The sequence below is a fragment of the Narcine bancroftii genome, chromosome 10 (genome assembly GCF_036971445.1).
Source record: "Narcine bancroftii isolate sNarBan1 chromosome 10, sNarBan1.hap1, whole genome shotgun sequence".
Taxonomy (NCBI): Eukaryota; Metazoa; Chordata; class Chondrichthyes; order Torpediniformes; family Narcinidae; genus Narcine; species Narcine bancroftii.
The window spans coordinates 95744924-95772389 of record NC_091478.1 but is presented as its reverse complement, the minus strand read 5'-3'; the positions used below and the strand labels follow the sequence as shown (position 1 = coordinate 95772389).

At 47.2% G+C, this 27466-nt stretch overlaps 2 protein-coding genes across 3 annotated transcripts in view; both read right to left on the bottom strand.

Annotated features, from left to right (window-relative positions):
- Window positions 1-14084, bottom strand: part of cdh16 (cadherin 16, KSP-cadherin) — a 56303-nt gene extending 42219 nt beyond the window's left edge. The window contains exons 1-6 of one of the 2 annotated variants that reach the window (XM_069902024.1): window positions 14025-14039; window positions 13614-13671; window positions 12257-12309; window positions 5680-5778; window positions 3897-4034; window positions 1709-1847 (exon numbers count right to left, since the gene is read on the bottom strand). In XM_069902024.1, the coding sequence (XP_069758125.1) occupies window positions 1709-1847; window positions 3897-4034; window positions 5680-5778; window positions 12257-12309; window positions 13614-13650 (466 nt within the window). In that variant the 5' untranslated portion in view covers window positions 13651-13671; window positions 14025-14039. Of the gene's footprint in view, window positions 1-1708; window positions 1848-3896; window positions 4035-5679; window positions 5779-12256; window positions 12310-13613; window positions 13672-14024 lie in introns of both variants that reach the window. The other variant, XM_069902025.1, reaches the window with a different exon arrangement.
- Window positions 14085-17049: 2965 nt separating this feature from the next.
- rrad (Ras-related associated with diabetes) lies at window positions 17050-27068 on the bottom strand. Its single transcript, XM_069899533.1, has 5 exons — window positions 26928-27068; window positions 25140-25485; window positions 21784-21857; window positions 19613-19817; window positions 17050-18941 (listed from the first exon to the last, which is right to left on the bottom strand). Exons 2-5 carry the CDS (start codon window positions 25471-25473, stop codon window positions 18664-18666), a joined length of 891 nt encoding a protein of 296 aa, XP_069755634.1. The 5' UTR covers window positions 25474-25485; window positions 26928-27068; the 3' UTR covers window positions 17050-18663.
- Between the last annotated feature and the right edge of the window lie 398 nt (window positions 27069-27466).

The window sequence follows — 27466 nt, the reverse complement described above, 5'->3', positions numbered from 1 at the left end:
GAGCAAATGGTCTCACTCAGTGTCAGGAGGAAATATGAGGTAACGGTGTTTCCTCGGTCTACACGGGCTCGAGGCTTCGATGTGTGATGATTCAATCCCTCAGTAGACACTTCGTTCTCAAAGGATTCAAAATATTTGTTTCTGTACATAAACATTGAAAGCGTTTGACCAGGAATGGAGGAGACTGTGGGATGTGGTTGTAAATCAACATCACACATCAGCTAGTGCAAATCAGCAATAACTGAGCTTCACACGGATACCATGATGTCTTATTGTTAACCATTGATTTCCTCCTGTTTTGTGTGTGTGCGTGTGTGTGTGTGTGTGTGTGTGTGTGTGTGTGTGTGTGTATGTGCGTGCGTATGTGTGTGTGTGTGTGTGTGTGTGTGTGTGTGTGTGTGTGTGTGTGTGTGTATATATAAGATAGTCTGAGCCATGATCATTACCCTCTGCAGTTTCTTGCTGCCTCAGGCAGAGCAGTTCCCATCCCATGTACTGATGCACCCTGACAGGATGTGTAGTCACTTTCATAATGCAGGAAAGCCAGCAGTCAATGAGAGCACAACAAGCTCCCATAAATAGTAATAGATGGGCCACGTTCAACAGCCAAGACTGAGAGTCGTGGTTTCTAAGGAAGCAAATTGGAGAGGCCAATCTCAGATCTTGAGACTTCCAATTTTCAAGAATTCCCTCTCCTAATCACTCTCTCTTTCCCAACCCCTCTGTCTCCTTTCCTCCAGCTCCCCACCCCCTACTCCTTTCAGAGAGCTACCATCCGCCCTCACCCCCTTTACTTCTCAGCTTCTTTCTCTTCTACTCTCCCACTTGTATCCACCTCTTACTTGTTAGCCTTTGCTCCTCCCCTATCCCTTTCTCCCTCCCCTACCTTTTTATTCAGGCATCCACCTGTTTTCGATTAATGAAGGTCTCTGGTCTGAAACGTTGGTTACCCTTTACTTCCCCTGGATGCTGGGTGACCTGCTGAGTTTCTCCAGCACATTTGGGCATTACAAACAGCATCTGCAGACTGTTCATTCTCCCCGTACTACCCTACCCCTAACCATAAAGTAATACCACTTAGCTTCTTTGCACTAACTGTAACTGTGAATAATTATCAATTATCTTTTATATTTATTATCTCTGTATGTACTGGTGTAATGTATTTTATTGTAGTTGTACTTCTTTCACAAAAGCACCTGTTCAGCTACAGCAAGTAGGAATTTTGTTGCATCTGTACACTGTGTATGGCAATAAACTCCACATCATTATCACAATATGAAATATTGGCCAGGTGTTCCATGTGCTGACACGAAGGAGTACAGACCCAACAGGACCAATTAGCACCCAGTCACTCTGTCAATCATCAGCTAAGTGTTGACCTTAGTGCCATTGAATGACAATCTTAAAAACCTGCCGATCCTGTAAATCGGAAAACAAAACAGAAAATCAGGCGACATCTAGGGAGAGAGAAGAGTTAACGTTTCAGCTCGAAGACCCTTTGCTGGAACTGGGATAGAGAAAAAAGAACCAGAGGCTACAGGGAGGGAGGGGTAATGAATGATGGTACAGGGGGGATATCTCTGGTAGGGTGAGACCACAGCTACGATCAGAAGCTGAAAGAACAAAGACAGAATTGCACATGAACACAATAAAATGCAGAGCCTTAAGCCAACCGATGGAATCTGATTGGCTCATTGCCTTTAATTACCTGCATGTGCACCCTTGTACACTGTGCCTGAAAATGGGTCCTGTTCAAACTCTGGAGCATTGTCGTTCATATCAGTAACAATGAGGGTAACAGAAAGAGGACCATCCACCTGTCTCCCCTCAGGGTCCTCAACGTTAATCTGCAATGGGGAGGCAAATCAGCATTCGTTAATCAGGGACCATTCACAACCTCAGGGCTCAGTGCTCCAGACACTAAGGTTGGAGGAGGATGGAGAGGCATGATTTCATCTGGTAAATCATAATCAGGCAGGTGGCAGGGATGTTGGAAAATGCAGGAGTGATAGTCAGAAGGTAATTAGTAAATTGTCTGTATCAAATAATCTTTTAGAGAGAAGGGTAAAGAGATTGGGTTTTTATGTAAAGGGCCAGTTTAGGCATAATAAATGAATAGCCTCCTGCATTGAATCATTCCATGGTGCCTCTGCATAGACAACAGACTGAAAATCAGGAGGTTCAGGGTCACAAAGTAGGAGCGAATGTCCATGACTGGTTAAGGTGGGCCCAACTTATGCAAGCTGAGAGTTGGCCCAGGCCAGGTTTGGACCAGGCCAAAATTGCAGCAGGCCAAGATTGACTGAGCCAAAGTTGACTGAGCCAAGGTTGATTGGGCTGTTGATTGGGCCAAGGTAGGACCAGACCAAGAATGGACCAGGCCAAGATTAGATCAGGCCAATGTTCACTGGGACAAGCTGGTCTGGGCCAAGGTTGACCGGGTTCACTAGGTTATGGCTTGAAACAAAACATGTCCCTTTCAGGGCTTGGCCAACCTGCACATAGATGCACCAGGTTCAAATTATTGGAATCAAAAGAGGCCATTCAGCCTGACAAGTCTTTCTTAGGAGGCATCTATGTCTGCCTGCATTTCTCCCTCTCTCTCTGTTGCAGGTTCTCTATATCATTTTCATTTAATCATTCATGGAACTGGGTCATTGACGACAAAGGTGTGTGGCCAAGTCGCCGACCACCCGACCATGCAACAGATAGAACTCGGTTACATGGTACCAATAGTTCTCAGATGAGTAGAAGATGAACAGCAATTGTGAGTCTGTGGTGGAGAGAGGGAGGTGGGGGGAGAGGGTTCGTGGGTGGTGCCACCTGAGCGGATGCTTTGTCCTGGGTGCTGCTGAGGTTCTTGAGTGTGGCTGGAGCTACGCAATCCAGGCAAGTGTAGGGTGTTCCATCCTACTCCTGGCCTGTGCCTTATCAATAGTGGACAGGCTTTGGAATGCCAGGAGGAGAGTCATGCCTCACTATTCCCCCACATCTGACCTGCAACATTTACACGACTGGTCCAGTGGACTTTCAGGTCAAGGGTTATTCCTGGGATTTCGATAGTGGGATTCTGAGTCAGCGAAAGGCAATTCCATTGAATGTTGATTGTCTCCTGTTCGTACCATTTTGTGGCACGAATATTCCTTGCCACATTTCAGTACGTGCTTGAGAATTGACTGGGCCTTGTAGTGAGCAAGCAGGGCTGCTTCATTTGCTGAGGACTTAGAAACTGAATTCTTCCAATGCATTTGCTTTCTAAATAGTCTGAGGAGATTTGGTATGTTGTCCAATACTCTATCAAACTTCTACATGAACACTGATTGGTTGCATCCCAGCCTGGTTTGGGGATTTGAGTGTCCAGGAATGTGAAGGCTGCGGCTGGTAGCAAACATAGTCAGGTCCATCACAGGCTCTGACCTCCAATCCATTGCAGACTCAAAAAGGCAGCCACCATCATAAAGAACCCCCATCTCTTCACTGCCCCTTCACATTGCTCTGTTCAGGAGAAGACTGAACCCCAGCACTTCCATGTTTAAGAACTTAATTTTATTCCAACAGCTATCACCTGTATCCCTGCTGATGGCATAAGCCTCTTTGTACAGGCGGTAACACCAAACAAGGCTCATCTGCTCTGATGCACTGGGAGGGAAACCTTGCTTGGTTTACCCTTCAATGACGACCATGTGACATCCTCCCAGATACCTCATTGTCTGTTGTCTGGGTCAGAGGAACAGTGGAGAAAGTTGGGGGAGCTGAGGGAAAGTGGGTTATGCCAAGGAAACCAATCTGGAGCTGACTTTCCCAGCAGAGTGGTCCTTCTCTGTTGAAGCAAAGAGAGAGGGACGCAGGCAGGAGCAAGTATCCATTATGTTGAGTTCCAGCCTCCAGCCACGTACCTTCAGCTCATAAGTGTCCTGTTCTTCCCGATCAAAAGACCTGAGAGAGAATAGGAACATTTGGCTTTCAATCCCAAAGGTCCCATTGTAATCATCAACCAGCCTGAATCCAAATTCTCCAGTGGCATTGGCCTCAATCTGAAATTATAAAGGCACATTGCAAACTGAAAGGCTTGGTTACTGTCTTTCCCTTCCCCTTCTCTCTGCCTGTTTCATCCATCTCCATTTCCCCAATGAAACCAAGGGACCCAATAACCATCCCCTCTCCACAGAGGGTCCTCTGGTCCTGGACCCTCAGTGCTGGCAGAGAACACACCCAACACCCATCTTTCCCCATCATTTCCGAACTTCTGTCAGCCCAGAAATGAGTCTGAAGTCCAACAGTGGACTGAAGGAATCTCGTCAGCCAATCTATGCTCCATGGGTCCCCAACACCACTGATAATGAACAGGTAACAACAGCTGCATGACAAATGTTGACCACAAAACACAGCTGAGCTACTAACCAAGGAACCTTCAATATCCACAGTCATAGAATCTTAGAATTATACAGCACAGAAAAAGGCCCTTCGGCCCATTGAAATCATGCTGACCTTCAAACCCCCTCCCCATTTACATTACTCCTATATTAATCTCATTTTAATCTCCCCACATTCCAATTAACTCCCTCTAGCTTCTAGCACCCACATACACAAGAATGATCAATTTACAATGGCCAATTAACTTACCAACCCACACATGTACAGGATGGGGGAAGTCAATGGTTTCCTCTCCAGAGCTTGGAAGCCTAATGTTGTGGATATCACAGAGACTTGACTGTCACAAGGGTGGGATTGACTGCTTGATGATCCAGGGTTCAGTGTTTCAAAAGGGATAGGGAGGGAGGTGAAAGAAGGGGGGAGTGGCATTGCTACTCAAGGATAGCTGCAGAAAGGGAGGACTCTGAAAGGGGGGTGGAATTGTCTCCTGGGTGGGAGTCAGAAACAGGAAAGGAACGATCACTCTTGTGGAAGAATATGTTCACCCAGACAAAGAGATGAACGGTGATATTACCATTTTAAAAGAATGAATGAAAAAAGAACCAATGCTATATGGAACTTTGAATCCTGCAACCAAGTGTGATGGAATTGCCCAATGTGGCTGTGGGTTTCTCCTGCCACATGTCCATTCCAGACATGGTGAGTCAATGGATGAGCTGCCAGAGGAGGTGACAGAGACAGGGAGAATTTAACTTTTAAAATAAAGTGAGTGGTGTAAAGTTTAGGGGAGATGTCAGAGGTAAATGTTTTTACACAGAGAGTGGTGGGTGCCTGGAATGCATTGCCAGGGGGTGGTGGTGGAGGCTGGTACAATAGGGGCATTTAAAAGACTCTTAGGCACATGAATGTACGAAAAATAGAGAGTTAGATTGTTGAGGTGTAGGGTACATAGGTCGGCACAACATTGTGGGCCAAAGGGCCTGTACTGTGCTGGAATGTTCTATGTGCTAAAATATCTTTGTTTCAGATACCTGGATAGGTAATGTTTAGCCAAATGAAGACAATGGGGATAACCCAGCCCTGTTTCTGTGTTGTATAACTTTGTGACTCTGTGACATTATGGAAGAACATGCAGACTCCAGACAGGGAGCACTGGAGGTGAGGATTGAACTCAGACTGTGAGATGGTGAGGCAGAGGTTCTACACCACTGTGCTGCCCAGTCAGCAGAACAGGGAGTCATCTGAAGGCTGGACCTCGGAGGCTGCTCACGTCCTCAACGCTGCTCGGTGGTGAAGAACTCTCACCTTTGTCAGGAACCAAGGGAACTGGCCATCGTAATTCTCTGGTACCAGGACAGACTTGGCTGCAGATAGGACACTGAGTGCAGTGAGCAGAAAAGCTACCTGTTCAGAGACAAATGCATTAATCATTATTTCTTAACCCTTGTTACCAGAGTATGAACCTAAGGGAGTTCTGCTAAAACGACATAACCAATAGGTAGATAATTGATGGCATGGTTGGTGTAGCAATAGCACAACTCCAGCGACCCCGGTTCGAATCCACCGCAGTTTGTAAGGAGTTTGTACATTCTCTCCATGTCCATAATGGTTTCCTTTTGGCACTCTGGTTTCCTCCCATATTCCAGACACACAGGGTTAGTAGGCTAATTAGTCACATGGGGGGAATTTGGACAGCATGGGTTGGAAGGGCCTATTACCATTGCTGCATCTCTAAATTTCAAATTTAAAAATTAAATTAAACCTTTTTCAGTCTGTAGACACTGGAAAATGCCTTTGTGGTCACTTCTAGTCTCCATAGTGACCTCTAGAAAATGTACAAAAGGGACTAGGTCAAGGTGTGACAGGGAGGGTCAGCTCTGTGGACCATCAAGATGAATTGGGAAGGTGAGCCAAGGAATGGCAGATGGAAATGAACTCAGAAAAGTGTGAGGTTAACTCGGGGCTGGTGCTACACAGTAAATGGCAGGGCTCTGGCAAGTGTTGTAGAACAGAGAGATCTCAGGGTTCAGGTACATAGTTCCTTGTAAGTGGCCACACAGGTAGACAGGATGGTGAAGAAGGCATATGGCAAACTTGCCTTCATCAGTCAGGGCACTGACTTCAAGTGTTGGGACATCATGTAAACAACTGTTGGTGAGGCCACACTTAGAAAGGATATCAATCTGAAAGGGTGCAGGAAAGATTCATGAGGATGTTGCCAGGACAGGAGGACTTGAGATATAAGGAGAGGTTGGGACCTTTCTCCCTTCAGCATAAGAGGCTGAGGGGAGACCTCATGGAGGTTTATAAAATCAGGAAGGGTAAGGATAAAGTCATCGTCTTTTTCCCAGAGCAGAGGAGACTAAAACTGGAGGGTGTGGATTTAAGATGAGAGGCAACTGATTTAAAAGGGAACCTGAGGGGAAACGTCTTCACATGGAGGGTGATGGGGCTGTGGAATGAGCTGCCAGAGGGAGAGGTAGAGGTGGGGATAGATACAACATTGAGAAGACTTTTGGACAACTGCATGGATAGGGTAGGTTATATTGATATTGTCCAAACACAGGTAAATGGGACAAAAGGGTTATACAGCAAAGTATAGGTCTTTCGGCCCATCTCATCTATGCTGACAAAGATGGCATTCCATGCCAGTCTCATTTGCCTACATTCAGCCCATATCCCTTTAAACCCTTTCCATCCATAAATCTGTCCAAATGTCTCTTGAATGTTTGGACATGTTTCCTCTGGCACTTTGTTACAGATATGGACCACCCTCTGAGTGAAAAGGTTACTCCTCAGGTCCCTCTTAAATCTCTCCCCTCTCATTTTAATCCCACACCCTCACGTTTTTGAAACAAACAATGAGCATTCACTTTAATCCATGCTCCTCAGGATTTTGTAACCTTCTATAAGATCACCCCTCAGCCTCGGATACTCTGGGGGATAAAGACACAGCCTCTCCTTATAACTTAACCCCTGCAGTCCTGGCCACATCATGGTGAATCTCCTCTGCACTCCCTTCAAGTTATTGATGTCGTTCCTAGCTGGGCAACTAGAACTGCACTATGTGGGCTCACCTTGTTCAGCTGAATCACGATTTCCCCATACCCTGTTCAATAAAGGCCAGCATGTTAAACACCTTCTTCACCACCATGACCACCTGAGTCATCACGTTCGGGGAACGATATGCCTGTACCCCTGGATCTCTCCAGGGTCAGCGTCAGAACAAGTCCAATCAGGGGGCATTAGGGTAACCACAGGGGGCGTAATCTGATGTTTGAAAAATTGCTCAGTGGGTGTGGGTGGTGGTGCCTACCTACCTACCATGAACCTCCTCCGTGTGCTGCCGCCATCACACTTCCCCCTCCCTCCGATGTAACAGACAAATGCACTGCTTATATCGCGTGGAGACAAGGGACACAGTGACGCTAGTGCAGAACGTGGGGATTCACAATACCTCAGTTGGGGGGCAATGGCCACGAACGGGAGAGGGGGTGGGCAATGCCCGCGAATGTCCACCCTTGGCATTGGCCCTGGGGTTTCTCTGTTGTACAACACTCTCCAGATCCCTGCCATTTACCATGGAACTCTTGCCCTGCTTTGACTTACCAAAGTGCCACATTTCACACTTGTCAGAGCTAAAATCCATTCGCCACTCCTTGGCCCACCTCCCCAACTGACCTAGACCCTGTGGTAAACTTTACTACCTTAAACTGGGATCGTTATCCTTGCAATAGTGAAAGGATAGGCAAGCAGAGCATGGTGTCACTGACAGAGGATCTGTAACTGCAGGTCCAGGCTGACAAACATTGGCAAGGAGACTGAAGAGAAGAATGAGATAAACAACTGCAGATGTTGAAAATCTGAAATTAAAACTGAAATTGCTGGAAACATTCCATATATCAGATAGCATCTGTGGGGTGGTTCTCAACCTTTTTCTTTCCACTCACATCCCACTTTAAGTAATCCCTATGCAAAAGGATTACTTAAGGTGGGATGTGAGTTGGAAGGAAAGGATGAGAATCTCTGCTCCAGACTCAATTGTTACTGAAATATTTTGCTTGAGAAAAATTGTCATTGGGCCATTTCCTTTAGAGTTATGAAACTGTGCACATAACGAGTCAATGAGGTACGATTAAAACAGTGGTTTTCAAACTTTTTCTTTCCACTCACATACCATCTTAAGTAATCCCTCACTAATCACAGAGCACCAATGGCATAGGGAATACTTAAAGAGATATGTGAGTGGAAAGAAAAAGGTTGAGAACCACTAAGTTAAAATTTCAGGTTGAAGACCCCTCGTCAGAATTTTGTTGGTCCAATTCTGTTCAAAGTTCACTGATCTATTTTTATTCCATGGGTGCTGGCTGGTCTGCTGAGTATTTCCAGTGTTTTTTTGTTTTTAATCTCAGATTTTCAGCATTTGCTATATTTTACTTTTGTCTTGTGCACCGCATGTTGAGTATTGAATAAACACATGCGAAAAGGGATGCAACAGTGAGGAGGAAATCAAGAGGCAGGAGGAAACTGGTGCAAAAGAGTCTCAACAGAGAGCAGATGGGCCAAATGGCATGCTTGCACTGTAAATGCTCTGTAGCTTTATCCTAATATAGTTTCTTTGTCAATATTCAGCATCGTTTGCTGCCCAGTGAGTATTTAAATACAAATTAGATTCTGAGAAATCTTCTTCTGGATTCACAGAGCATAAATAAGGCCCTTCGACCCATTGAGTCTATGCTGACCATCAACCACTATTCTATACCAATCCTATTCTATTCTCTGCATATTCCCATCAACTCCACCCACCCCTGATTTGTAACCCTCTCTCACACATGCTAGGCAGTGACACATAGCAACTGAGTAACCCATGAACCAGCATGTCTGTGAGATGCGGGAGGAATCTGGAGCACCTTGAGGAACCCAAGCAGTTACAAGAGAATGTGCAAATCTCTCACAGACAGCGGCAGAGGTTGGGATTGAACCTGCTTCTCTGTAGTAGTGACCTTGAGACACAGAAAATCAAACCAATGAGAGGTGCATCCAGAAGTGCTGACTATCTTATAATGCAGGGAATGGGAGAATTAATGTACATACAGAAAGATCCCATGGAATGATCATTTTAAATTGGTGATTACTCATTGACTGAGATGCAAGAATGGCTCCATCCAGCTCACAGCATCTTCAACCCATGACCATCAAAAAGGAGGGAGAGGAGATTCAAAATCAGGACTGCCAGGCTGGGAAATAGTTTCTTCTCACAAGCTGTGAGATTGATGAACAGTATCTTGCAGCTGAGTAAATGATCCTGAAATATTTATATTCATGGTACTTTTCCAATTGTCCGAAAACCACCTTACCGAAATTCTCAGTTATCTGAAAAACTTTTCCACGGCGACATGACATCACAAGTTGAAACATTTTTTAACCTGCCGTGCTCAAGTGGGTCTCTGGTGTGTTGTTACCATTATTTTGACTGTTGTTGCATTTATCTTATCTTTGTAAGAAAAGATTATGTTGTTTTTTGGTAAGAATTAAACTTTATTTCCTGCTTGAAAAATCTTCCCTTGTTCTTTGTTGTTTTATGCTGATGCCTCTGGGCTGGGATCAGAGCAGGGACCTTGGGCTCCCGGGCAGGATCGGCGATGGCGGTGGGGAGGTGTTGGGGATCGGAGCTGATCCCTTTTATTGTTTCCCTCTCACCCTAAACCTATGCCTTTAGTTTTACTCACTGACACTGAGAAAAGGACTGTGACCATTCACTGTATCTCTGATTTAAACCTCCTCGTGACTTGTTAGATCTTCACAGACCTGAACGTTTTAGAACCCTGTGCAGGAATGCAGATCCACAGGAAGGAACAATGAGGAAACCAGAGGTTGTGACCTACAAATCCAGTCCAGGGGCAGTTGTGGCCCCCACCTTCCCATCAGCATGAAGCCCCCATCCTTAGCAGCAGATCCCCAGATGTGTGCCAGAGGTTTGGGTCAGAGCTGGGAGAGAAAAGATGAGCATTCCTGATATCTTCATTGGAGAGACCGGAAGCAGACTGGGAGATCATTTCGTTGAGCACCTTCATTCCATCTGCTGCAACATCAGGGTCCTCTTAGAGACATTCCATTTCAATCATGGTAACCAGCCCTTTGGCCCTCGAGCCTGTGCTAGCCAATTGCACCCAAATGCCCTCCACCTCCAGTACATTTTGAAGGAACAACACCCAATATTCTGACTGAGCACTCTCCAACCAGATAGCATTAACATCATTTCTATTAGACCCCTTTCCTGTCTCTCTCTTTCCCCATCTCCTTCCTTCCAGCTCCTCCTGCCCTCTGCCATCCATATTCATGTATGGCCTCGCAGTTAGCCTGTGTCCCTCCCCCTGCCCCTTCTTCCCTCCTCCCTGTCTTTTTATTCAGCTCGTACCTTGACAAAGGACTCAGGCTTGAAACGTTAGTTATATATCTTTGTTTCTTCTGTGAGATCTGCTGAGCTCCTCCAGCACTTTTGTGTAATACACTACAATCACAGTATCTGCAGACGTTCCTATTTAACTGCATCTCTAGAATGCTTTCACCTTCAGTTTTAGGACATCCTCAGCAGTTTTTATGAAGTAAATTTAATTGGAGTCACCTTGGCAACAAAGGGAATGGAGTAACCAATCCCTCAAACTCCAACATGGCCAACCTATCTCGAGATTAAAGCTCTGATGAAGATTCCAGGGCCTGAAACATTCTCTGACCTCTTTTAAACTGCAGTGCCTGGGTAGCCCTCTTGGGACCCAGGTCCAATTACAGGGGCAAAGATGCTGGAAGCACCTTTTAAATTGTAGGGGGATCGACTCATTAAATTGCCAACCTGGCGATTTAAGGGGGATCCTGCCCCCGCAATGATGTGTCACGAACGCACCAGAAGTACTGCCAGATGTTTGGACGCTGACATGCAAGCACTGACATCACTGGAATAAGCAGGTCGGCCGTTTTCATTTTTAAATCGCCTGTGGACGCGACCTAGGTAAGTTTAACTGGGTCCCCTGACAATCTCTGAGGTAGATCAGGGACCAGGTTGGATTCTGACGGGGTTGACCAGGTCAGACACTTTCTAACTGCTGCATAACTGGGGTGCTAACCAGGCAATTTGCCCGGTTAACCCCATTTTACATGGTAGTTTGAAAGGCCCTACTGTTTTTCTTTCTGCAGATGCTGCCTGACCAGCTGAGTGTTTCCAGCAATTATTGTTTTCATTTCACACCTCAATGGTGTCAGTTGATTGACTAATTTTGAGGGAAACATCAATAGGAACTCCTTGAACGGTTAAATTAAAATCTGCATGTGAAGGAAGATGGGAGTTTGACAGCTCAGCTAGAGGTGATACTTCAAACAAACACAGAGAAATGGGAAACAACTTTGAGCGGTCAACTGGAAAAGATAGTGAGCAGGAGGGGGAATACAGACATGGAACAGAAAGAACATTGAAGGAAATGAGAGCATGAGATGAAATCAAGTGAGGGAGAAGTAGAGAATGGGTGAGAATGACAAAGGGTTTCCAGGAGGAGGGAAGTTAACAGAATTAGGCCCAGACCTGAAACTTTGGGTTCCCTTTAGTTCCTATGGATGCTGCATGACCAGCTGAGTTTCTCAGGCACCTTTGTGTATTAGAAGGTGAAAAGAACTTGTGAGAGAAATTAGTCTTCATGTGAGAGAGAGAGAGAGAGAGAGAGAGAGAGAGAACATGAAGGAAAAGAAAAATATGAGAGCAAAGCTGGGAGTGAGAAAGAGGGAAAATGGTAAAAAAAAAATTACCGAGAGAAGCAAGCACCAAGAGGCAAAATGAAACTCTGCGCTTCTACACCCAAATATGATGGTTTCGGGGAATTGTCTGGTTACTCACCTGGATGAACTCCTTGATGGGCAGAAACCCCATGGGAATCATTGTTGTGGAGTCTGTAGAATGGAAGTATATCAGCTGTTAATGAAATGCCCAGAAATGGAAAAGGCCTCAGGAAACCCATTCTTAAAAAACCAGTCAATGTCAGCAGTGAGACTGTGACCTTGCAGAGAGGGTTGGCCATTAAATTGGCAGCATCACTCTCGCCCAGCTCTGAACTGCAGTCACATCTCAATGGCTAATCTCCTTGGACTCCTTGGTATTTATTTCCAAAGCTCCCCTTTCACTCTCTCTCTCTCTCTCTCCCTCTCTCTCTCTCTTCCCCCCCACCCGTTCTCTCTCCCTCTCTCTCTCTCTCCCTCCCCTCTCATTCCCCCTTTTTCCTTCCTCTTTCTCTCTCTGCCTCTTCCCCCACCCACTTTCTCTCCTCTCACATCTCTATAGATACCTCACATACTTTATCACTCTTACACCGTCTGCCTCACATTCACCTCTATCTACCCATCTGCCTCTCCTTTTTTAAATATTGTACTCTCTCCTCTCTTGTTCAGGCCCTCGTCTGTTCTCTCTCTCCCTCCAGTCTCTGTCTCTCTCCTTGGGATACTAATCTCTCTTCCTATCCTACTCTCTCATTCTCCTTTTGCCCTCTCTGCTTATTTTATCCCCCTCATTTTCTCCTCTCTCCCTTCCTTCCCAATTCCAACCATTTACAGTTTCTTCCTGTTCATAGTTTTGCCTCCAGTTAATTTCACTGTAATTACTGCAATAAAATTATTCCAAGGCAAATTCGAGGGATCCAGGGTGACCTTGATTATAATACAAAGCATAACATGAACTATAAAACCCGTGCTCCGAGCAACTGACTTGCTCACATCTTTTTTCATCCCTAAAGAACAATGTTTAAGAAACATTTGGACAGATCCATGGATAAAATGAGTTTAGAGGGCAGGTGGGGCTCGTGTGGGTGGAACATTTTGGTCATCAAGGGCAGGTTGGGCTGAAGGGCCTGTTTCCATGCAGTGTGACTCAATGACCCCAGTGGACAATATGAAGAAAAATATTTCCAATATCTTGTTTTTTTCTAATTCACTCATTTCCACATTTCAAATACAAAGATTCTGAAAAGTTTCCCCAGATTTTGACTGGTGATTTCTGAAAGTTAGAAAGTTGGCAGACCTCTGGTTTGAACGCATGGCTGAGATTTTCCTATGGATAAGGACAGGCACCTATCACTGCACCCTTGTTCCCTCACTAGCTCTGTTCCGGTCCATCCACTTTTCATATACATCCTCACTTTTAATCTGGAACTTAAAAGAAAGATAATAATCAACAACAAAGCATCAAGAAGAACTGGTCTTACCTGCTCTAATCCGTGCCTCAGGTTTGTCCCCGTGCATGGAAACGACCCTTTATAAATCCTTAATAAAATACTGTTAATCATTGATTTTCTGTTCTACCCAGAGCAACCGTTTAATTCCACAAGGTAACTGCATTTGCACCTTCTCTTATTTCACACCCCTTCTGTGCTCACATCCTTTTCCAGTGAAATGAATTGGTATGGGGGGGGGGGGGGGGGGGGAGGTGGGAAGCAGGTAGTATAAACTTCAGGGGTTCAGTGTGACACGGAGGTGGGGGGAGGTAAAAGCAAATCAAAAGGATGAGGGTGGAAGAGAAACAGAAAAATGTCAGAAGAGGAGGACCCCACACAAGTAGAGTTCGAGATGGAGGGGGAGAAACAGCTAAAAGAAAGTTATATATAAGAGAAATCTACCTGCTGTAGTCCCCACGGCTCTAGATCCACAGGTGTGTGGGTGTCACGTAACAAAGAAATGCTGGTTGTGCCAACAACTCCCACATCCTGTTGATGAATAAAAATAAAGCTGGACGGAGAAAAAAAAACATGCATGATATCAGATAAAGTGGGGAAAATGGGAGGGAGAGAGAGAGAGACAGGGATTCAACAAGGTATAGTGACAGGGAGGGAAGAAAGAAACAACAAGATTAAGAGAGGAACAGCAGAGAGTATAAAGAGAGAAACAAAGAAATAGAGAAGGAGAAAGCACAGAGAGAAAGAAAAATAAACAGAAATAAAGAAGCAGAGAGGGGGTTCAACAGAGAGACATGGAGTGAAGCATGAGAAATGGAAAGGGTGAGAGAGAGAGAGAAGGCAAAGAGAGAGACATTGAGAGATAGACAAGAAGAAAGAGAGATATCAACCCTATAACCAAAAGGGTATCAACTGATGTTTGGAACAAAGGTTTAGCAGAACTTGGTCTTCATCATACTCCAGTCATTGGACATGTTGACATATAATAATTTCCAATAACTCCACATTTGATTCCCTGTTCTAACTCAGCACTCATTGTTCTCAATGGCAAGACTCATGGTTTAGATCTTAACATTACCTGAGTGAGGTGGACTGGTCTGCTCATCTTGATGGGGGCTGCGATGTTCTCCAACATACAAGCTCAGCTCTTTCTTCTGCAATGGTTGTTCTTAGGTTATCACCACCAATATCCCTGAGGGCCTCTCTTTCTATGGTTTCTTTTGACCTGAGAGAAGATTTGCTGATGTATCCTGTCCATGACCATCATGACTCTGAGGTCATATGTTCAAGGGTTGGGTGAACAGGATGGATCTTTTTCACTGTTCCCATTTCTACCGAGGTAGGGCAAGGATTTCATCATTGCCTGTGCCTGGCTCCACTTCCCCCTCCTACCAGGCTGCAGAGTTCATGTGTGTTGAGGGGAGATTTGATAGAGGTATTTAAAATTATGAGGGGTATAGACAGAGTAAATGCAGGTAGGCTTTTTCCACTGAGGGTAGGTGTGATACAAACCAGAGGACATGGGTTAAGGGTGAAGGAGAAAAAATTTAGGGGGAACATGAGAGGGAATTTCTCACAGAGAGTAGTGGGTGTGGAATGAGCTGCCAGCTGAAGTGGTAAATGTGGGCTCAATTTTAACATTTAAGAAGAACTTGAGCAGGTACATGGATGTGAGAGGTATGAAGGCCTATGGGTCAATGGGATGAGGCATAAAAAGGGTTCGGCTTTGACAAGAAAGACCAAAGGGGCCAGATTCTGTGCTGTAATGTTCTATGGTTTTATGTTATTTCTAACATGATTGGAAAGCTTTAGCCACACAGTTACAGAGTAGAAACAGAGAGAGAGAGAGAGAGAGAGAGAGAGAGGATCAGAGTGAGTGCATCAATGCCCAGAATCAGACTGTTTGCCAACAGTAGAACATAAAACAGAACGGGGCCTTCAGCCAATCTATGAAAACCTACTCCACATCAGCCTAACCCTGCCCTAACCAAAGCCCATTACCGACCATTTTTCTTACATCCATGTGCCTAAGCCAGGCAGCACAGGTAGTGTAGCAGTTAGAACAATGCTATTATGGCACCAGCAACTCGGGTTCAAACCCGCTGCTGTCTGCAAGGAGTTTGTTCATTCTCCCATTCACCATGTAGCTTTCCTCCAGCAGTCCAAAGACATATGGAGTTTGTGGGTTAATTAGTCACAAGGGTGGTGCTAGCTCATAGGCCAGAAGGGCCTGTTACTGTGCACCCCCACACCTAACAGCCGCTGTATGGCCTATGGAGTAGTTGTGATGAGTCTCCATTGTAACTTCTAAACTTCAGCCATTTGTTGGCACAGCAAGGTTCCACAAACTGCAAGCCAATACTAGCCAGATAACCTGTTTCATTACATGATGTTGTCTGAGGAGATATAGGTCAAGGACACAGAGGGCACCATCGACTCAAATTTGCACAGTCGAGAAGAGTCAATAGCCCCTTTCACACTTGCATCCCACTAAATTGACCATTCAGTGTCCTAGGATAGGAAAGGGGGTTTGGCTTTTCACACTTGACCACTCCTAACTGGGACACTGAACGCTTTCACACTTGCAAGGAGCAATGGTGAACCTGCCCTAAATCCTGATCAATCTATTATGATCTTATATATAAACAAAATTAATAATGCCTAATTATAACATAATAAAGCTTTATGTACAGCACAGTATGAGCCCTTCTGCCCCTGTTGTTGTTGTGCCGGCCAATATAATCCTTTACAAGGGACCATGGGAAAATGCTAGCAATTATGGACAATTTTTATACAGCGTGGGAAAGTTTGTAGCATTTTCCCATGATCTTTATAAATTGTGCAATAGCACTAGCAACTTTCCCACACTGTTTAAAAATTGTCTGCTATTGATATTTATTGCTATTTATTTCCCCTCTCTCTCTCTCTCTCCCGCTGCAACTTTTCAACAGCAAAGTTAATACCTTCATTTTTATCTTTTCCTTCACCTTCCTCCACTTACACAAAATCTTGGGTCATTTCAATCCCACAATGCAATTGGTCATTCTACACTTGCCTGACTGAAACAATGGCATCTGCAGACACCAGTGATTGTACTAGGGGGTCGGGGCCATCAATCCCTGTCATGAGATGACATCATCTGATGCCGGTGTTGAGCTGATTTTGCTTTCACACTAGACACTTTAAAGGCCGATTGGCTGTTAATTCCTGTGAAAGGAGCTACTGACACTGGGTGCTGGGGACAAGAGATCACTGAGGGAGTGGGATTAACATCAGTGACACTGGGCATGGAGGGAGAGGGGTCACCAAGAGATGGTGTGAGGGAGGGGTTTAACATTGGGTGAGATTTTAATCAATTGTATTTTTTTCTACACTAGTTCTTTTCATTATGTTGCAAGCGTGATACAGTTGCTCTGCCAGGTAAAAAATAAATCAGTGCACTTGTTGCAATGCTTAATAAATTTTATTTTAAATACAAAAATTGATATGTAAACAATTAGGAAATCATTTGAATACAGCAATATTAAACAGAAATGAACTAGAGTGGAGCTAACAGTGAACCGCAGTAATGACATCTTATTGCTCAGTTATTAAGTTGTTTCTCATCAGCTGCCCACCTGTTCTTTGATCATTACATGTCCAAACATCCTCAGTGATGTACGGGCCTGCGCACTTCACAAGTTGCCAGGCATGTGTGACCTCTCTTTGGTTTCCCTTTATTCTGTCCATTTTCAATAAACTTACAAACGTTAGACTTTGTTGCTCGGGGTACAGATTAAATCGGGAACTAGGGATCATTAAATTTAACTCCTGCACCCAAAGGCCCCACACTCTCCATCCCCCCCTCCCACCAGTGCCGGCCTCAGATGAAATAGAATGCAGTCCCCAGATCAGATTCCCCAGCTTCACACATGGATTCCTTCCCAACATTCCATTGAGCATTGTGTGATGGGCAGCAGAGAGCCAGAATAGTTGCATCTCCCAAAAGCTGGCCCCCGACTCCTCTGTGAAACTTCATCTGTGATGGTGTAACAGGCTGGTGCGGGAGCGCACATCCCTTCTGATTGCCCCTTGGATCGAAGGTTGGAAAGAGGGGGGAGCCTTTGTAACTGGGATTCTTCTGGCCTGCACCAGGAGGGCCTTCCTCACCTGCCTACAGGAGACAGATCCTCTTCTGTCAAATATCCTCCCTAAATACCTGCTCCCTGTCACGGTCTCAGCACCAGCTCTTTCTGAGCTGGATCCCTCACTTTCATCACCCTTCCCGAAGCCTTCAGTGGCTCAAAACACTGGAAACAGCACTCTGCCCCTACCATTGAGATGGAGGACGATTCCATGGCCCAGCACCTGCTGATCTTCCGCATACCACCTTCAAAGCAGTCTGCCCAGTCTGGAGGAGCCAGTGCAATCTGTCCTAAGTTGCCGGACTAGCTTGGGGCCTGTCCCATAGCACTGGCAATCCCTGCCTATCATCCAGTTAACCTGGTTCCCACCAACCAGAGATAGAACCTGGCCACCATCCAAGGAGGTCCACATTGGAAAGATTCCCCTCTATATCACACCCTTAATGGTCACAGAGAAATGAACTACAGCTATTTGCTTGTCTTCAATGACAGGAATTTGTGGGTTAGCAGGAGATGCACCACTTGATCATTCCCGACAACCTGGTAGCAATCAGCTAGCAATGTCACCCCATCCACTGGGTGCCTACAATGGCACTGGAGCCCTGCCCCCACACCACTCTCACTGACAGGAAGATAGCAGTGGGGAGCTCTGGATGTGGACTGCCCAAAGACATCACCCTACCACTAGGGACAAGGTGCTTATGCTCAAAGTGAAAGAGGTAGGACTTGCTCTAAGGTTCCGGGAATGGAGGGGACATCACAGCTCCAGATGCAGCAACCACGACAGTGTCAGGAGAAGCAGCTCCCCCACCCACCCACCCACCACCCCTCGCACGTTGGGCAGCTTCTCACATCCATTTTGTATAGTTGGATCCCAACAAGCTGTCTGAGCAACAACATATCTCATTCCACTTGAGGACACACAGGCCTGCTGATGGCTGACATTGCCCAGTCTGGTATCAGAGGACTGACAGGTCGTGGCAGGACTTGGACTTTTGTTTGAAGGCCATCTTCTTGTTGTTTCTGGCCACAATCCGGCCCAGGAAGCGCTTGGCCTTCTGCCCAACGCTTTCCCGCCTCTTGGCATTGGCCAGTCGCCGCTCATTGTCCTCCTTGCTGTCTCTGCGCAGGCGGATCTGACGGATGATGCCCTCAAACAGGTCCCTCACGTTGTGGTGCAGAGCGGCTGATGTCTCAATGAACTTGCAGTTGAAGACCACAGCACATGATCTGCCCTCTGCAGAGGAAACACAAATCGTCAGCATTCCAACAGGCAGATAGAAGCAACCAACATGCAGGCAAAGAGGCGTTGCTTCAATAAGATCACCCATCATTCTTCTCAACCCTAAAGAATACTGATCCAACTTCTTCAGCCACCTAGCGACAGATAACCTCTCAGTCCAGGAATCCCAGTGATTAACTAAGTACTTGCCTAGTCACTAGACACTGCTCCCGTGTCATTTCTTGGAATATTGGCCTGGTCCCCTGGTAAAACTTGAATATTTTAAACTCTGAGATCCTGCCCTCAGGCTGAACATTAGAATATAGAACATTACAGCACAGACCCTTTGGCCCATGATGTTGGGCTGACCAATGTAAACCTTCCTCACATGCACAACCCTCCATTTTTCCTAGACACATGTGCCTATTTAAAAACCATTTGAATGTCCCTATTGTAACACCACCACCCCCAGCAAAGCATTCCAGGCAACCTCTGACATCTCCTAAACTTTCCTCCATTCACCTTAAATAGATGTCCTCTGTTTGCTATTGTTGCCCCAGGAAAAAAGTGGTGGCTGTCCACCTTATCTATGACCCTCATAATCTTGTACATCTCTATCAAGTCACCCATGAAATCCTATCTCACCAGTTTAAACATTGGCCTTCCCATATGTGATGAAGACTCACCATCCACTGACACCTCTCTGGTCCGAACCAGATCAGTCTTGTTCCCAACCAGGATTATGGGAATGTCTTCAGCCTGCCTCACTCTCCTCAGCTGGATCCTCAGCTCAGAAGCCTTCTCAAAGCTGGCCCTGTCGGTCACCGAGTATACAATGATGTAGGCGTCTCCCAGCTTCATGCAGTGATCACGGATCCAGTTGGTGTCATCCTTGAAAGGTGAACAAAGGTTTTACACTCAAGATACCAGCAAGCATACTGAGCCAAACCTTGCCATTGAGCCCCATTTCTTGGGACCACTCTGTGCCCCCATTAGGTCTGCCCTTTGCATTGGTCCCATCCTGCGACTGAGCCAGGTCAGGGAAACTCCCACTTCTCGTGGTCAGGAAACACCACACAGCCGATTAGAATGAGCAAGTCCTAGACCGGTGGGTCGATCAGTCTCACCCATTTCCATCCTCCAGACCTGCCCATTACCCCTCCCCACCCTCACCAAACCCCACCTGCTACTTTTGCCCTTTGAAGAGGACTTGAGGCCTCTGACAAGATTCAAAAGCAGGATCCCCTGGTTACAAAACCTTGCTGGAGTTCTGCATGCAGTTCTGGGATCAGTGATAGGAAGGATCCAAGGACAGCGACAGGCTACAGAATGTTGATCAGTTGGCAAGATGACAGAGCAATGGCAGATGGAATTTAATCCTGAGAAATGTAAAGGGTAAACAAGAAAATCCCCACATGCTGGAGTCTAGTGCAGTATACAGAAGTGCTGGAGAAGGTGGCGGTGAGCTGAAGAAAAGGTGTCAGGGAGGTATTAAAAGACAGAGACTCAAGGGAGGGGTCATAGAAATTGGAGAAGTCGATATTGATGCCACCAGGTTGGAGATTGTTGAGAGGGAATACTAGGTGGTGTTCCTCCAATTTGCTGGTGGCCTCAACCAGGCAGTACATGAGTTCATGGACAGACATGTCAGTGTGACAATGGTGTGTGGAATTCAAGTGGTTGGCCATTGGGAGGTCTTTGGAATTGCAATGGACAGAGTGAAGGTGCTCAATTAAAGGATCTCCTCCTCTGCACCCAATGTAGAGGAGCATATCAGGAGCACCGGATGCAGTAAATGATCCCTGTAAAGTGTGGCTTCACTGGGAGAGACTGTTTGGGGCCCTGAATAATGGTGAGGGATGAGGTATAGGTGAAAGTGTAGCACTTCTTGCAATGTCAGTGACACATTTTGAGAGAATGAGGATAGGACACACACCATGAATGGTCGAATTTGAGGGAGTGTCAAGGAACACAAGGAGCTTGGTATGCATCCATGGATCCCTGAAGGTGAAAAGGTGGTTGCAAAAGGATTGTCTTTGTTAGAACAGAAGTGCGGGGAAGTTATGGTTCAACTTTATAAGCATTGTGTGTAGTTCCGGTTACCACACTATAGGAAAGGTGAGATTCCACAGCGGAGAGTCACTGAGATATTGCCTGGGATGGAGTGTTTCAGTTACAAGGAGAGATTGGGTTTGTTTCCCTTGAAACAGAGGAAGCTAAGAGGATGTACAACATTACCAGGGGCACAGATCAAGTCTAAAATGGAGGGTAAGGAGAAGAATGTTTCAGGCCAGAGTGTAGTGGCCCACTGCCAGAGTGGGCAGTGGAGGCAGGTATTGTCACAACACTAGAGAAGGACTTTGGCAACCACTTGAATAGTCAAAGTGATGGGGATGGAATTAGTACAGATAGAGATGATGGTCAGCATAGAGGTGATGGGCCAAAGGGCCTGTTTCTGTGCTGTATGACTGTGATGTTATGACTCGATGAGTTCCTTTAATGCTTTACTGATCTACTTGATCATCACAGAACCCCTTGCTGGCAGCAATCATTACCCCACCCCAAACCAATAAGGAGCTGGATAAAGGTTGGCCTTAACAATCATTCCTTTAGTGAGGGGTCAGAAACCAGCTGAGGTTTGCATTCATGCACTAACCACCCCCATCCCACCCTCAATGTGTAAGTGTGTGATCATGAACTTGAGTCTGTAGACATACAACTTGATTTGCACTATACATATGTATGTGTGTGCATGTGTGTAATTCTACATGCAAGGTGTTTGTGTGTATATGTGTATGTGTATGTACATACACACACACATTGTAGGGGAGAAGCAGTAACAAGAGTGTGCACCAACCTGTTCCCAGATATCAAACAAGAGGAGGTTGGCGTCTTCCCCATCCACCAGGACGGACCTATTGAATGTATCCCCTGAAAGGAAGGAGATTGAATTTAGACCAATTCTTGTCTCTGGATACTGCTGCAGTCAAGAAGCCACTCTTGACCAACTTGGCGAAACTGAGCCACTAGCTCTCCATATTTCCTCTCTCACCACGCACCTCTTGTACTCAAGTCCTCCTATAATTGGTATGCTGAACCTGCAAACCAACCTTTAGTGATACAGACACAAGGATGCCCATCTGTTCAACCTTTCACCAGTTAAATACTTCCTACAATGTTTTTCCATCACCCATTCACTTATCTATTCCACATCCCCTGAAGCCTTCTGCATCACCCTCAGAGCACACGACCACCCAACAGCACATTGTTTTAGTTCTCAAGTGTTCAAAGTCTGGATGTCGCTGGCAACAGCTCCATTCATTGCCCACCTCAATAACCTCAAGAAGGAAGAGGCAGGCCGCTTTTTGTTGCAGAAGGAGCACCACCATTCCCAGGTCATGCAATGGAGATTCCAGTGAATTACAATTAAAGTTTTGAACCAGTCAAAGGACTAGATGTGCATTGCTGATCCGTGACAATTCATTTGACTGTCTTCCTCACCCAGCAGGATTCAAATCAAAACACTGCTGGAAATCTGAAATAAACCCAGAAATTTGCAAATACTGTAAGAATTAATGGGGGGGGGGGACAGACACAGTTGTGTCCCCATTCCACCATTACTGAAGAGGTTGCATTTAATTTCTATTAATTATTAAAGTTGAGATTAAACTAGCTACCAGGGAAACCCTGATCTCAGGCAGTGGATTCTATTAATATCTCCAGCGAAGGTTACAGCTGCCTTGTCTCAGGGGACAGACAGCTGAAGGCCAATTTTAACAGAATCAATAAAATGGTCAGGTTTCCAGAATGAGTGTGCTATGGGAAATGTGGATAACATGCAGGGAACCCCAGGCTGGGAAAATAGCAGGAGGCAAGAAAGACTGCCTTGCCTAAAGCATCATTCACTACATCAGGATGTCTCAATCTGTTCCATGGACAATGGAAAACTAGAACTGCTGTGTTGTGGGAACCAGCAGCCAACTTGTGCACAGGAAGCTTCCAGACAAGGCCAAGCTAGATATCTGATATCAATCATGTGGGTGAGACACAGCAGACAACCATCCTGCTCTCTAATAGGGTGAGGGATTTCTAGAATCTCTGCTCCAAGGTGTGAGCTCATTCATTAAAGTGGAGGTGGACTCACTTTTGAAGGTTTAGAGGATTGAGGGTGATGTTGTGGCCCAGAGCCTATTGAATGGAGGGATAGGCTTAACAGGTTGAGTGGACTCCTGTTTTATTTACTTACCTTCCTGTGTCTTGGGATCTTAAGTGCTCAAAAAGGCAGGAGAAATGGGTAATAATGAGAAGCTGGAGGAATTCAGCAGATCAGGGGAAGGAGAGAGACCCTTTATCAAATGCAAGTGAGGTTACAATTACAATAATCATGTCCCCAACAATGAAGTGTACTGTGTACTCCCACTGGATATACCAGCCTGGACTCTACAACTGTTCACAATGTGGGGACTGCACCTACAACCTGCTGATGCAGAGGTTATCCGTCTAGAGTTGGTTGTCTAAATCAATTCAAATGTTATTGGTCTGAGAACATGTCCAGCTTTAATATTCCAGGAGGGAGTAAAGTTACCTTGAAGCTGTTGGATTTTTGTTGCGAATATCTATCTACCCACAGATATGATTCTTGAGGAGTAAATGTTATCTTTAACCCCTCTGTGACTTTCTAGGACTCCAGTACCAGTTACTAATTGCCGGGTTAAACAGCTTGGCAAGGTTGGTTGAAGGAGAAGGTAGCTCATCAACCTCTGGCCAAGCCTTAGCCACATAACCCACCATGCCAAGCTTTAGCAGAGTCAGCCCCAGAACCAAATCTCGCCAGCATCACCAACAGTGCCATACTTTCCTGAGCACAGAGGATCCTCACTCTCCAGGACAGTCAATCCACACACAGCCAATCCCCAACAGATGGGGAATACTCCCCCCGCCCCAGTCTGGGCATACAACTGTGTATCCTCTGCACCTGTACACCCTCACTTATGTCTGACCAGGTTGACTTTCACCAGGTTCCTATCATACAGAGCTATCCACATTCTCTCTTTCTTTACCTCCATCTCTCTCTTTCCATCTTTTTTTTTTATTTACACGCTCACACTCTCTCCCAGTTTCTCTGCTTACCAGGCTGAGTGCAGGGCCAACATTACTCAGGAGACATGCTACTACCTGGTTCATCCTTTCCTCTAGACCAGTACCTCACCCAACCTCCCTACACATTCACTCTCTCCTTCCCTCCACTACAGTAAACACTATCTATAGGTTTCTTGCCCAGACATTTCTCCTACTAAGAAAGACACTGGCAACAGATGCAGGAGACACCACAACCTCACATTCCACTCCATCCCAACTTGGAAATCTTTGATCTTTGGAGGCTCTAAATCGTGACACCCCTCCCCAACAACACCTTCATTAGGACTACGGTGGTTCAAAAAACACGTACAAAAAGTTGAATTAAACATGCTTCCTACAGAAATTCTCCAATTTCAAGGCACCTGCTCCCTCTCCTTCTGATCTACTCAGGTCCTCTCACACACACATCCCTTTCCAATCCCCCAAGACCCAGTTTCTTTCTCCTCCCACTGCGTCCCCCATTCCCCCCCCCCCCCCATTAATCCCATCTGCCCACTACCCTCCCTCAGTTCCATCTATCCTTTCTCATCAGCTATGCTGCCCATTACTCTCTCGACTCATCACTACCTGCCTTCCCATCCCCCCCACCCCTTGCTATCTCCATCCTCCTTTCATCCACCTGGCAGACCTGCGAATCAACAGTTCCTCACCTGGATCCACCTATCACACCAGCTTTCGCCACTTTCCCCTCACCTTTTTCTATTGCCTATCCCCTTACTCTTCAGATGCAGGGTTGCCTCCCAAAAGATCTTCTCCCCATGTCTCTCCACAGTTGCTGATTCACCCTCTCTCAAACTTTATCCCATTGTCATCCTCTTCTTTCTCTGTGGTACCTTTTGCTCCTCTCTAACCTCCTCATATCCCTAAATACAGCAGGAAAACTTTGACCACCTTCCTCAGGCCCTCCTCATCTCCCATCTCTGCACTCCCTTTCATCTCTCTCCTTTTTCTACCCTCTCTCTCCTCTCCCCATTCTTTCTGCCCTCACCCCTTCCTCCCCTCTCTCCCTCCCTCTCTCCAACGTCTGCCCTTACCCCTCGCTCCCTCCGTGTCGCCAGCCCGAGCCACACTCACCTCTCCCTTCCGTCTCATGAGGCTCGCTCTCCTCCACGCCCCCAAATATCCGCGCCAGACTGGATTTCCCGACTCCGTGGCCCCCGAGCAGGACCACCTTGTAGAGGTGGGCACCGCTGTCGCTGTCGCTGGACGTGACAGAGTCGGAGGAGCCGGGGGTCCAGCCGGCGTGCTGGGACTGCCCGTGGCAGCGGGACAACGGGCAGGCGCTCGCTGCCTGCAGTTCGCGCTCGTCCACCGGCATGCTCCGGCGGTGCAGCTGCTGGCCGTGGAGAGGCGTGCTGTCCCGGCGCTTGTCCAGGCCCCGGCTCCGGTCTACCTTGTTCAGGGTCATGGTTCGCTCTGACTGGAGAGTGGGGCAGTGGAGAGGGAGAGCGGAGAGGGCGAGGGGGAGGAAAAAGGGAAGGGGAAATGGAGAAGAGGAGGAGAAGGGGGGTAAAGACGGGGAAAATGAAAGGGAAGGGTTGAGGATGAGAGATGGTGAGTGGGAAAGGAGAAGAGGGAGGGAAATGGAGAGGGGAGAAGGAGAGGAAAGGGGTGAGTGAATGAGAAAGGGGTGATGTGGAAGGAAGATGCAAAAGGTAGAGGGAAGATGAAGAGGGTGGGGAGAGTAGAATGGAAAGAGGTGAGATGTCTGACCCATTAAACCTCTTACTGGGACCGTCTGGGCTCATTTTGAATACAACCAGGGAACCTAGAATCCAGCCCTGCTTCAAAGGACCACCTGAGGGAGCGCCTCGCTGTGAGTGGGACATCCTTTGAGATCCCACAGGAGCCTGAGTGCAGTCATATTATCGGCTCGGTCCCGCCCGCTGATCGGTGTGATCTTTCTCCAAGGGCGGTCGGCGTGGGAAGTGCGAGAGGACCCCAGAAGCCGTCCTCTCACTGTGTGGGGGCGCATTCTCCCGGGTGGGAAGGGCAAGCGGAGGGTGGGGAAGGGCTGCCCTCGGGCCGGGGTGTGGAGGTGATGGATTGTGGGGAGAGCAGCGCGGGGGGTGTAGGGGGAATGGCAATGGGTCCAATTGATGGATGTGGCCACGGGGACGTGAGAGGGAGGCGGTAAATGCGCACCCGGCCTGCGGTGGAGCAGAGAGGGGCCGGGCAGCCCGCTGTGGCAGCAAGGCTGAGCGGGTGGCATATGGACGCCTGAACACGAAGAGGAGCCGGGGGGAAGGGAGGCGGGAGCTGGGGTCCCGGGCTGAAGCCGCGTACCGATCCACTCCGGAGTTCACGCTCCGCCCGCAAACTCAAGTCGGAGGCCAGCAGGGAGAGGTTAAAGAGCGGCAGGCGCTGGAAACTGGGGCGAACACAAAGCTGGCGCCGTCGGACCCCAGGCACCGGAGAAGGGTGCGCGTTTCGGCTCGGGACTGGGGTAGGTGGGAGTGACATCCCCTCTCAGCACCAACCAGGTCCTGCCCCTTCTTCTCCTCCCCCTTTCTCCACCCCTCCCACCAGGTCTGGATGAAGGATCCCGACCCTCTCTCTCCACGGTGGCTGACCGACCCGCTGAGAACATCTTTCTCTCCAAAGTCATCCATTGACCGTTATGTTTCGAGGCGGCTGCGGAAATCCCTCGGGAGAGGTCCCACACTCCCTCTCGAATGGAAACTAGTAACTGAGAGCAGCGATTTCCTCGCCGTCTCCGAGCCAGGTGCGCGGCGAGATCCCACAGACTCCTGGCCCCGTGAGCCGGAGTGGTTGATTCTCCGGGGCTGTCTCTCTGACCCTGAAACAAGCCCAGAAGTGACACCCTCCCAGATCTAGACCCCTTCCCCCGACCGTTCCTACCTGCGCGTCGATCGGTGCACAATGCCGGTTCTCTGTGCTGTCTGCCCGAGCCTCGGCCGTCACTACTGCGTCCTCTGGAAGCTCTGCTCCATTTATAAGCGGCAGTGGGTGAAGTCAGTCCTGACATCAGCCCTGCTCCATTACCCTCCGCGCTCAGAATAGCTCCATTAAGCAGCCCCACTCCAGGCAGGGTTTTCTCCGAACTCCTCCGCCCACCTCGCTCCACAGTTCATTCTGGGGTGGGTGGAGGGGGCGGGGGCTATTCCGCGATGAACATGCGAACTGTTATCCATGAAGGTCCCAATATCGCTCCGGCTCTTGCGGGCACTGGGAACTCCTTGTGTGCAGAGTTCCCCTCCTGGCACTGGGAATTCCTGCTGGGTTGGAGAATTCCCGCTGGGATGGGGAATTCCTGCTGCCAGGGTTGGGACTGAGGCTTCCACCGGATTGGGAGGTGGGGGTGGGAATGTCAGAATGGCAAATCCTCCCTGGAGAGAGGACAGATGACGGGTGGGAGGGAAAAGAGGGAGAGAGAAGGA

Coding starts and splice junctions, on each gene's coding strand:
- rrad (XM_069899533.1), bottom strand. CDS start 25,473: ATGACCCTGAACAAGGTAGACCGGAGCCGGGGCCTGGACAAGCGCCGG. Junction 21,858..25,139: donor TCATGAGACGGAAGGGAGAG/GTGAGTGTGGCT, acceptor CCTTCCTTTCAG/GGGATACATTCAATAGGTCC. Junction 19,818..21,783: donor TGTTTGATATCTGGGAACAG/GTTGGTGCACAC, acceptor TCACCTTTCAAG/GATGACACCAACTGGATCCG.